This window comes from Geotrypetes seraphini, chromosome 1 (assembly GCF_902459505.1).
Source record: "Geotrypetes seraphini chromosome 1, aGeoSer1.1, whole genome shotgun sequence".
In the NCBI taxonomy this organism is placed as follows: domain Eukaryota; kingdom Metazoa; phylum Chordata; class Amphibia; order Gymnophiona; family Dermophiidae; genus Geotrypetes; species Geotrypetes seraphini.
The window spans coordinates 493,605,063-493,617,410 of NC_047084.1; the positions used below are offsets into that span (position 1 = coordinate 493,605,063).

At 43.2% G+C, this 12,348-nt stretch overlaps 1 protein-coding gene across 3 annotated transcripts in view; it reads left to right on the top strand.

Moving 5' to 3' along the window:
• VPS13A (vacuolar protein sorting 13 homolog A) overlaps positions 1–12,348 on the top strand; it is a 489,236-nt gene that overhangs the window by 25,886 nt on the left and 451,002 nt on the right. For all 3 annotated transcript variants that reach the window (XM_033927056.1, XM_033927035.1, XM_033927045.1), the window contains exon 2: positions 6,172–6,215. In XM_033927056.1, coding sequence (XP_033782947.1) covers positions 6,172–6,215 — 44 coding nt within the window. The remainder of the gene's footprint in view (positions 1–6,171; positions 6,216–12,348) is intronic.

A 12,348-nucleotide genomic window follows, 5' to 3' on the forward strand; every position in this document is an offset into this window, starting at 1 on the left:
TTCTAGGAGTGTTGATGCAGCGGCCACGTTTCAGCGAGAATCAGGCACGTGCGTAGGTCTCAGGCGATGGCAGGAGAGCTGCAGCATTCCGGTAGTTTATTTACAGCTGACTTTGGTCAGGTATGCCGTGGCTTCTCTCCTTTCCGGTTCAGACAAGTTGTACGTGTTTCACCAGCTTTGGGACAAGCTTGGGCAGATTTATATGTCTATGTCTGTGTTCCTGCTGTATTCACTTGAAGGAAGCTGCTAGTTTAATCGGACTCTGGGATTAGCCCTCAAGAGAATTACCTGAGAGACTCTGACCTGTGCTAGGTCACCCAGTCTCGGTTTGTCTCTGGACTGGGTCGACATACAGCAAATCATGGCACAGTGAGATCAGCAGTAAGCTAGTGCCCTGTATTTCACATGGGTATCTCATTGTCTCTCTTGGGGTCCCTGCAGATTGAGCCTTTGTCTGTTGGTAACTGTCCTTCTTATTTGGGCCTCTGTGCTGCGCTGCATGTGTCTAGTAGTGGCATAGGATATATGTGCCTAAAGGTAGTACAAACAGTTTCCAAGTTCGAGCTGTCTCTATGGGCAAAATGACACTTCGCATCTTCCTGCGGCCAGGACTCTTTCTCTATTTCTGAGGGGGCCTGGACTTCAGATTTCCATGCTTATCATGCTGGTTTCTCCTGTCGCCATTTTCTCATGGCATATGCTAGACGGACCCCCTGACCAGACAGGAAGGGCTGTACAGTTCCTTCTAACCAGGAGCCAGTTATCTATTCTATCAAACCCGCGGAGGAGCACACGTTATATGGCTGTTAGCCTCATCCCTGAAGCTCTCAGTGATGTGAGCTTTGTCTGATACCTGTTAGGATGCTGTTGTTTTCCATGGGGCAGTAGATGCAGCATCTTGATTGCGTCTAGTACGTATTCACTTTAAAGGACATACGTATTTTGCTCACGTTGCATGGAGTTAGTACTGTTTTCATGGTTCCAGTATACTCCTCTTTACATTCCGAAACTTGATTTTTTCTAGGAGAGTTTCTTTCTTCTTACAGATCGTACAGTTCTCATCCTGCTGTTCCCTGACCTTCTGCACTTCATTCTGAGGGGATCTTGACTTCTTCCAATGACTTTTCAGGCTTTCTCATGAGGGAGAAGATGCTATAATGTCAGGTCAGGGGGCTGTGAACATTTTTCAGGATACTTGCAACTTTGCATCCTCCTCAGGTTTCCGATTCGTTCTTAGAGTCTCTGTGTTTTGTATTTCCCTTTTAAGTGTTACTGGTCCTCATGGCAGTTCTTGTAGTTCTTCAGGAACTAAGGGATGTTGTTTCACTTACTGCATGGTGCCCAAGACGGGGGCATTGGGCAGGCTGGATCCCATTCTGCTGAATTAGTTTCCTAGGGTTACACATTTCTACAGAAAAACTGGGAGCATATTTACATTTTCACTATGGACTCCGAATCTGCACTAGGTTTGCTTGCCTCTCTTGGAGCAGCGCTTTCGGTTTTGGCACATGCCATTTCGCCTACCCAAAGGCTTCACGAACATTTTAGAAAATGTGGGCAGTGGTACCGTTTTGGCACTACCAGGCGATTCACCTAATTTCTTCTTGACTGACTGCTTGATTCGGACGTCTTCCAGTCGGGCCATTTGCCCGGCACGAAAAGGGTGGTTTCTTTTCCTCAGTTCTTTGGACATCAATCTTCGAATTTGCACAGCGCTCTTTTCTCCTGTACTATTTATAGGTATATCAGGGAGATGTTTTTATTCATATAGGAGAGAAATGTGTTTCTTCCCAGAGACTAGGGCGATGAGTCACAGTCTCAGGTTTGCATTCTTCTTCGGTCACCATGACCAAGAGTATGGGATTCTGTACAGGTTCTAGGATCCATGTTGCTGACTCCACTGGGAACTTCGGCTTGCTTTCCCATTATAATGCTACAGCCAGTGTTCTCCCCAGACATTTTTTCCAGCCGGGTGGCACGAAAAAGTAGCCAGGTGGGGCGGGACGGGGAAATTTGGTGGTTCAAATTTGGTGCTATGCAAATTACCCCTCTCTGCTTACAGTGAAGGAGTAGGAGTGGGGAATAGGGTTGGTGCTTGGCCTGGAACACTATGAAAATTACCTCTCTCTGCTCATGGTGAAGGCAGCAGTGTCCAACCTTTTGGCTTCCCTGGGCCACATGGGACGAAAAAAATCTGGGGCCGCACAAACACTAACACTAGCTGATGAGCAAAAAAAAAAAAAAAATAGGCTGAGCAGGTCCCATATTTGCAATCATTAATATAGAAGATGTACGTATCTAATAATAAACCTTCATTAAAGGGACACTGGAGAGGAACCCAAAAAAGCAGTAACGCTTACCCTGATTAAGTGATCCTCCACGTGCACCGCTGACAGTGGGAGCAGCCACAGGCTTCCGCATCCCGACTCTATGAACAGGGATGCCTGCTCCTGGTTTTCCCATTCACTTCTATTACAGCTACGGTGAGCCTCTTCAGAGCGGGGATGCTGCATCAGTTGTCAGCGGTGCAGGTGGAGGATCGTTCAGTCAGGGTAAATATTACTGCTTTATTGGGCCTCCCACTTTGAGCTTAGGCTCCCTCAAAATGAACATCTCCCTGCTGTAGCTAGTAGAGATCCCCAAGCGTCACCAACTGATGGCTACTTCCTCCCCTCCAACTTCCCAAGTTCTGCAGCTGGCAGCAATATTGCAGAGCTGCTGTCTTCCCTCCTCCCTGCCCTCCCCCCCACCTTGGCTTTCCTGCATGCATGAAAGCAGTGGCAGCTTGAGGATATTGCCATTGGCTGTAAAGCTTGGAGATTTTGGGTTGCCAGACTGGAGGAAGATGTCTTCAAGTGGCAGGGCTTGGGAATCCCCAATAGCTCAAGTATTTGTAAATCCCACTCAGGTGGGAAGAAACTTTGGTGCCCATCCACTAATTTTGGGCTCCAGTCCCGCCCCCAAATCAGCTGTATATGACTACGCCACAGACTACAAAAATAATTGTGTTGCACATATCCCAAAGCTAACATATTCTAGTTAATAAATTCAAAATAAAACAATTTTTTCTACCTTGTCTGGATATTTTGTTTTTCCATCATCTTGGTCCCAGTTTCTCTTTCTGCTTTTTGTCTATCTTCAACTAATTCTCTTTCCAGTGGCTGCTGTTCATTTTTTTTCTCCTCTTGTTCCATTTCCTCCTTATGCTTGTCTCCAATATATTGATTTTCCTTTTCAGCTTTAACTTTTTCTTTTCTTTTTTGCCTCTGTCCACTCAAATCTTGCTTTCTTTCTCACCCTTCTTCTTTTTAAATGTTCAGCTACCTCTCAATTCTCAATCTTCTCTGTCCCTAGCTCTCCCATTTCCCATCTCACTCCTTTCCCAGCCTCTTATTTCCTGCTACCTACTCTCCATTACCACATTTCTACTACGTACTCACTGCTCTCTCACTTATTTTGTCATCATCTCTCTTTTGACCTCATTCACGTGGTTCACCACTTTCAGAATCCCCTTCCCTCTCTCTACTGGTCAGGCTATAACTCCCTGTCCCTTTCTTTCCATCCCAAAGTTGGCTAAAGTTCATGACTGATTTGCTCCCTCAAATGGCAATCTCTGACGTCCAAGCCGATTGGGCTTGTTTTCTTTATGCTTTTTTGAATTCAAATTTTATTGAGGCACTGTTGGTAGGAGTCTTTTAGGATTAGTAAGCCTACAGTCTAACGTTTGTGTGTTTTTTTAGTGACCTCGACCCTGAAGAAAAGTTTCAAACATTGAAACATGCATATCGGGAGAGGTATTAGGATGAACTGATCACTATTAAGATAAGTGAGGTTCCTCTGTCTATTCAATATGATGATTAAAAAGAAATGATGATTTTATATAGATCCAAAGAAAAAGTTAAAAAGTCAAAAAGAGTAAAATAAAAGATTAATAAAGATTGGACTGACGAAGAGTTTAGCAACTGAGGTGGTGTGGTGCCCGGTTGCAGCCTGAAAGTCCATACAAATAATATAAACAATACACAGAATTGTATGGATAAGTGACCCACAAATTTAGTGGAGTTGTTATCTTCTTAGTTCCTAAGAGACTTAGAATTGAACAAAGTATTTGAATTTACAACAGGTGACATTCTTTATTTGATCCTTTCTTTTATGACAGTCTCACTTTTCCTTCCTTCTTCCTGGGAGGGGAAATGGGGAGATGTGCTTTTATTCACTGCATTTTTTTGAAAGTGCTTAGCGTTCTCCGCGAGCTAGGTTTCTAACGACTTTTAGTTGTTTAGATCACCTTTTTGTATTCTTCACGGGACGCCTCAAACGTATGGCAGCGTCCATAGCCTCCATCGCTCGATGGGTCCAGGAGGACATTCTTTACGCTTGCTTGATGGCAGGGAAGCGGTTGGCGAAAGAACTTCATGACCATTTCGCCAGAACAATGTCTACTTCTTGGACTCAGTCCAGAGGTTTTTTCCTTGGAGGAGTTTTGTCTCGTAGCTACTTGGTCTTCCAAGAGTGCTTTCTCTCAGCATTACTGGTTGGATGTGGGGGCGCATGCGGTAGATGCGTTTAGTGCTTCGGTTGTTATGGAGGCGGCGTTTGCTTCCCACCCAGATTGAAGATTGCTTTGCTACATCCCATTGGTCTCTGGATTCATCTGCTGCTGTTGCTAAGGAAGGAAAAATTATGTTCTTACCTGTTAATTTTCTTTCCTTTAGACGCAGCAGATGAATCCAGCACCCCACCCTTTCTGGATATTGTCTGTCGGTTTTTTCTTTTCCAACTTTCGAAGTTTGTTGTTATTGATGATTGTATGCTGTATTATTGCCTTTTGAGATTTGTTATGGGAAAGAAGTTTTTTACATGTTATATCTATTGATGGTTACGGATGCTTGGGCAATGAGCTATACTGGAGATAAAGGAGGAGTGCCAGCCAATAGGACCACCTGTTAATCAGTTTCTCTATCTCCGCCTGCTGGTAGATGTGTGCTATCCCATTGGTCTCTGGATTCATCTGCTGCGTCTAAAGGAAAGAAAATTAACAGGTAAGAACATAATTTTTCCATTCCATAGTTGGATGCCTCTTGTGTGGCTGATTTGTAGTTTCCGGTTTATCTTCCTCATCATGCTTCTGTTTTATTTAGCTTCTATTTTATTTAGTTTCAGTTTTAAAGAATGATCATCAATTCTTAATACCAAACTTCTGCCAAACAGGCATTTAAGTTTGACATAATTGTCACTTGATCTTGTTACACAAAGGTACTCGGTTGCATGTTATCTGCCTAATAGGGCAAAATTCTAACCTCACAATAGCTGATAAAATGGGGCTTACAAATATTGAAAAAGGAACAATACTGAACCTTGTGGAAGGGCACAGCTTGGTTGTATAGAGGGGGGAATCTCAGACCCGTCCACAATATTTACTGGGTTTCTAGTCATATCCCTGGTTTTTAATATCACTGAATTTCTGCGTAAAAGCCTACAATTTACAGTATCAAAAACCGATTGAACAAAAAAAACAAACAAAACCCCCCAGATCTTTGTCCATTATAAATTGAACACTACTTGGTTCTGATTACATAATCTTTTATAAATCCAGATTAGTGGGGAGCATATCTATTCTCTCACAAATCTACTAAATGTCGATGACCTACTTTTTTTTTAAGTAAAATTCTTGGAAAAAGTTGGAAATTTGTCATTTACATAACATTATAATCTCATAAAGAGGTTTAATGATTTACTATTTTAAAATAGCTGGAATGTTTCTTTGAGCCATATTGCAATTTGCCATTTCTATTAAATAAGGAATTGTAAGGATCAGGTATGTCCATTATCAATGGCACTTGTAGCAGGCCCATTTCGGAATTAGTGGTTGTTCATCTTCTATCTAATCCATACCATGGTTGGAGTGTACAAGAAGCTGATTTCCGGGATAAACCTAGCAATAGGGCACCAAAACCAATAAAATCATTGTGGCAAACTTGCTCCCAATTCAAAATCAGTCTTGGTGCTTGTCTTGTGCTGGAGAGTAGTTCCCTGGTTTCCCTCTTCCAGTGCACTGATCAGCTTAGAGGAGTTGTCTTGTAAATCCTGAGGATTGACTATAGGTTGATTGCTTAGAGATTCTAGAAAGAAAGTTAAAAAAAAAATCTTAACAATTGTTTTCTCTTTCAGGCGCTGTAGTACTAAAGAAGCTTGAAATTAAAGAAAACGCCTTGGTAAGGTTATGATTGGACATAGCATTTCCCTCATTTATGGGCTCTACTAAGAAACTAATGGGTTTTATATATAAAGCTGCTGCCTAGTGTGGGAATGGGTGAGAGATGGGTGTGAAATGGACATGTGGAGTGGTGGTTAGGTGAAAGGTAAAGTAGATGGGAGTTGATTATACTGCTTTTTCTGTGTGTGATTACAGTCAAAGAGGTTTATGTATTTTACACAGTGTGCTTATTTTGTACCTGGCCAGAGTCACCATGAACTGCAGTGGGAATCAAACTCACAACCTCAGGGTGCTAAGGCAGCTGCTCTAACCCCTTTGTTACTCCTATGGCCTTGTAAAGCTGTGTTACCAGCAGTCCTGTAGTGCACTGTCAATAAAAGTGTTGTCAATTCACAAGCCTTCTGATTCCCCTCCCCTCGCCATTACACTCTTCTGATCCCTCTGTTGAAACCTCTTCCCCCAGAGCTGATCCCTCTATTGAAACCTCTTCCCCCCCAGAGCCCCAGAGGCCAACCCCCCCCCCCATATCCTTCTAGGACTTACTTGGGATCTCTGTGGTGAATCAGTGGTATCCAGATAGAAGCTGAGCCTGTCTGTTGCTGCCTGGGACTGTGCTGGGATCCAAAATGGCCACCATAACCCATAGTTGTCATCTCACTTCAGACCAGGTACCATTGGTCCATCATGTAAAACCCATCTAAGTCCTGGAGGATGGATGGGGGGTTGAATTTTGGATAGGAAGATCAGAAGAAAGTTATGGCACTTAGGAGAGGAGGATCAGGACTGCTGAGGCAATGGAATCTTTATATTATTTTCTGGTGCCTGCACCATGGTAAATGCAGGATGTGTTCAGCATCTACCCTGTATTTATTGTATTTTTATTTTTGAAACTTGCTACACATTAGTAAAAGTGCCCTTTAATAAATGAGTTGGTGTTCAATTGATTAATAAATATTAAGAGTTCAGAAGTTCAATTTAATCGAAAACCAAAGGAATAATTACACAGGACAACAAAAACAATTTTTTTTCTTGGTGCCTTGGGTTTTTGACCTGTTCCTGGGGTTATTTGGGACGCTGATTCAGAAAATTGCATTGGACAGACTGCAACAACTCTAGTTTCTTAGATATGGTATCCTTACTTTTTATGCCTTTGGGATAGTGGAGCCAAATATGAACATTGGGCAAAAAAAATCGTCTTGGAGGGAATATATATAGTGGTTGGAGGACAAAATGTAATCAATGAACCTTTGGTAGCATGAGAGAATCATACTGCTACCACTCCATATAAAGCTAGGCCTGATGAAACAATTTGTAAAGGCTTTGAATAAAGACGATTTCGTGCATTGAATACATAGTGCATATGTTACCTGTATTTACCATGGAAAAACTGAAGGCAGGAATTTTTTAACCACAGATCAGACAACTTATAAATGATCCACATTTCATAGCATCAGTGAATGAAATTGAATCGTGCCTGGTCTTCATTTGTTCTTGTTGTGAAAAACTTTCTGGCAACAAGAAGGCAGACAACTAAACACAATTAGTAGAGGATATGCTCTTTCATTTCAGCAGGCTTGGTTGTAACATGTGTGTTAAAGTCCCATTATCTGCACAGTCACTTAGATCGCTTTCCAGAGAACCTTGGTGATTTAAGCGAAGAGCAAGGTGAAAGATTTCACCAAGACATAAAAGCAATGGAAACTAGATACCAAGGAAGATGGGATGCTCACATGATGGCAGACTATTGTTGGAATCTTATGCAGGATTGTCCTGGCACATCCCGCTCTTGGAAGTCTTACTAAAGGAGCTTCTTGTATGTTGAATGACTGACTGGAAAATTTGTATCATAAACTTGTGCTTTTAGTATGAAATAAGTAGATTTTCATGTTGTATGCTTTTCTTTTAATTTTTAATGTTTCCTTCATGCTTAAAAGATATGAATTTAAACTACATTAAAATATCCTGATTTTTTAAATGGGTGAACAAAGTGAAGAGTGGTATATGGCACATGTTCTGTATCTCAAAAACTAGAGCTGATAGGAGAAAACTGGTGCCATTTGTGGAATCAGCAGGTCAGATATACCCAGAAACAGGCCTAATATTTGAGGCAACAAAATGAGTGTTGGCCAGTGTTATGTATAATTTTTCTTATATCCCTCAAAAACTCTCTTAGTTCTTATGTGGTTTGCATGCAGAATCCTAGACTATAGGTGAAACAATTAAAATAATTTCTTAAATCTGGACATTAAGGGGTCCTTTTATCAAGCCACGGTAGGGGGTTGAACGCGCATAATACCGCGTGTTAAACCGCCTGCTGTGCTAGCCGCTAATGACTGCATTAAGCAGGCGTTAGTTTTTTAGCCGGCCGCGGGGGTTAGCGCATGATGAAATGTCCGCACTAACACTGCTAGTGCGGCTTGATAAAAGGACCGCTAAATTCTGAAAAGAATTTCAAAATTTTCTAAACAGAAGATTGTCTATCGACCTTAAAGACAATTCTGTTGCAAAAACATAGGATTCTGTACTGAAGTTGTTGTCCTCCTCTAGTCCTGAACTTTGCAGAAGGGTGTTGCACTCAAATCTCTCAACTCGTCCCCTTTACCAGTGGAGAAAAACTTCCTCTTCAGTTTTTTTTCTGCAAGTGAACTGAGAAGGTGTGTTCTTGTACAATCCTGCTCTGTTCCTGGACAAGTGGATTATTTTCTTATGGTTGCCAGACAGCTTGTAGGAAACCTCAATTATACTATGCTTTGAGTCCCTCCCCTCCTACCTTGGAACTGCCCCCCAGGAATCCAGTTTCTTTCCTACAAGCCAGACTATAGGAGCTTGTCTTTTCAGCTTGTGTTTATTTGTATTTAAACTGGTCTTTTTGTTTGTGGATTCTGCCCTTGTGCTGCAGAGATTCCCTGCAGGGACAGCTCTGGCTGCGAGAGATCACAGACTTTGCATAAAGTCTTGTTTCAAGGGAGTTGGCTGTTTTTCAGTCTACCCTTTGGACAGCCTGCACTTCAGTTCGGGGTCCAGGGACTGTTCCCTTGGGTGCTTCCTCACCCCAGGTTCATCCGCTACTGGGTCTAAGTGTAGGCTTGTGGCTTTGCCAAGTTGCATCTATGTAGGTGTCCGGTGAGGTCGCCATCTGTTGGTATCAAGCCGGTGGGGCAGTCAGAAGACCAGCAGTCCAGTTTGCGTGCTTGTTGAGGCGGATGTTCTCCCTGTAAACTGTTTCAGCTTCCATTGCAGCAGTACACAGTACCACATGGCACAGTGAGAAAAGGGCTGACAAGTTGAATCAGCAATTTTGGGGGAGAACTCCAGAAGTGGTTTTTCAGAGGTATGGGTATGTGCCCTAGTAGTCCCCCCCCTCTCAACCCCTAAAATCACCATGTTTTAGGGCAGTGGCCTCAAACTCAAACCCTTTGCAGGGCCACATTTTGGATTTGTACTTGGAGGGCCTCAGAAAAAATAGTTAATGTCTTATTAAAGAAACTAGTCTTATAGCCTGTTACATTAACGGGTGCTAGCATATATGTGTGTATGTCTGTCTTTATTTATTTCTCTCTCTCCTTAGCCTGTTTCTGTATTTCTTTTTTCTGTCTTTCTTTCTTTCTGTCTTTCTTTTTGCTCGGCTGTCCACAACCACCCCTTGCCTGCTCCCCACGCAGCCATAGGGAAATCCTTCTTAGTTTCCTGCCCTTCCAGCACTTTACAGTGATTTAATCCCCTCTGCAGTTCTTCTCCAAGCACTGTCAGGAAACAAAGTAAAATCTTGTACGTGATACAGTGAAAGCTGCCTTAAGAAGCAGAGTGACTTTTGATTATTATAAAGGATCATTGCTCTGCAGCATCTGTCCATCATTTCACTCTCTTAATCTATACTGCAAGGGCTTCTACCGCAGCAGGAGCCATCTTCGTCGGTTGCTGCCCTGCCTCGCTCCCATCGGGTCCGATGCCCACTGGAGCTCCCGACTGCCTACTTCCTACTGGGCCGGGCGTGTGAGCCTGCTCCGCCCCCCAGTACCTTCCAGGAGCCCTTAAACTTGTTCTACAACCGCGCCCATTTCCAACCTCCATGGGCTCTTCAGGCCCTCTGAGGCCTACCTTTAATCTTCGGGACCTGGCCATTACTACGACGATACTCCAGTGCTGAGGCCAGGGCTCGCGGGATGGCGGGGAGGCCGGGGTTGCGCGGAGCAGCAACGACAGCAGCTCGGCCAGTCAGCCAGCGCTAGGCATTGCCGGGGTCGGGCATGGACCTTGCGCCGCCCGCTCGTGGAGGCAATCGGCAGCTGGCTGTGGTCCCCGGCCTGGCGGCTTGAGCTAAAAAATGAACTTAAGCCCGCTGCAGCGTCTTAAGTTAAAAACAAACTTCGGCCGGTAGGGCCATATTGCATGAGGTGGAGAGCAGGGAGGCTTGTCCGGCGCGCACGTGCACTCTTGCCACCACATCCCGACGGATGAGGGAACACGCGGCGCGAGTGCGCATGCGTGCTTACCGTTATTATTATAGATGACAGTTTTGCATGAGGTAAAACTCCTTTATAGTTTATAAATCTTTCCTTTTGGCTAAGTCTTAATAATAATATTGTAATTTATAGCTACAGAGACATGTGATCAAGAAACTGTTTTAGCTTACTTTTGTGTTTTTGATAAACATACTGAGGGCCTCAAAATAGTACCTGGCGGGTCGTGAGTTTGAGACCACGTTTATGATGTTCCTGTGCTTTTCCTGGGCTGTTTTCTTCTAAAAAGAGCATCCATGGTGGCCATCTTGGTTTTCCCGATTTGATTTTAAAATTATTTTTTGCTTCTATAAGTTCTGTTTTTGCAAGAAAACCACTCGTATGGACTCCCCAGGGCAGGATTATGTGGCTTCATGCCCTGTTTGTGGTGGATGGCTATCTGGCGAGTGGCCATGTGCCACGTGCACTGTGACGCAGGAGCGTGGCAAAATTTTGTCAGCACAAATACTCTCAGCCTCTTATGAGTAATGGGAGACCACAGGCAGTTTCTTTTCATGATCAAGATGCTCACAGACATTTGGGGGGTTCCTGAGGGCCCATTGAAATGTACCATAGCCTTTAACCAATGTGCCGGATGCCTTTAAACAATGTTTTGTATCCCTGAAGGATTGCAAGAGAGCTTTGGCCTGTTTGGAGTGGACTGATGTCCTAAGAAGATCTACATTACTTTGTTTGATTTGACCCTAATACGATGAGGTCTGCTATTACCAAATGATTGGCTAGCATTTCCTTTGAGGGTCATGTCAGAGCTGAGATAGAGGTGGTAGCCCACTTGATTAGCCTCCATGGAGGGCTACATAATGAGCATTTGTTTGTACGTTGGTAGCCCACTGCTGTTTGGAAAAGGAGGTTTGCAGAAGGAGGTGTGGCCAGTTAATCCTACAGAATTCCTTTTGGGAGTAGAAACCAACTCCATCCCCAAAAGTCCATTTCTTTTCTTCCCCAGGGAAAAATATGAAAAAGACTGATGCCACTAAATAAATTGTGGTGTCTACCTGTTGCAGTGCCTTGTTACTTTACTTTTCCTTGTTGTTGTCCCCCCCCCCCACCGTGCTATCTTGTTTTTCCTCAGGGAACATCTGCTACATGTAAGTAACTTGGTTGGTTTCCTAATTCCCTGTAGGGTTTTCTTTTTAGTTTTCTTCATATTTCCACACTCTTATGAGTTTAAGGTTGTGTTCTGTTAAATTCAAAACACACTGAAACATGCTGCACTTTCTCATAGTTCTAGGTGTCATCGGTTTTGTAAATAACACCTCTACACACAATGACATTTTTTTTCTTCTATTCCCCCTCCCCCACCAAGGAAAGCAAGTCATCTTATCTTCTAACTTTTTATCCTCATTAGTAATCATTTTCACCATATGATACTGTATCAGGTTTTTAGTATATCAATAGGAGTTTCCTTTTAAGCAAGTTACGGCCCTGTTCATCTTATCATACTTTTTGCTTTAGTTGTCAAGCGGGCATGATGACTTAAGTAAGTTTTCTTTTGGAACAGAGCAGTGCATCCACCATCACATAGACCAGGCTTAGCCAACCTTTTTTCTAGGGGGGATCATTTTATGTTTTAACGTTTGAAGGGCCACCATTGTATTTTGCTACATAGTG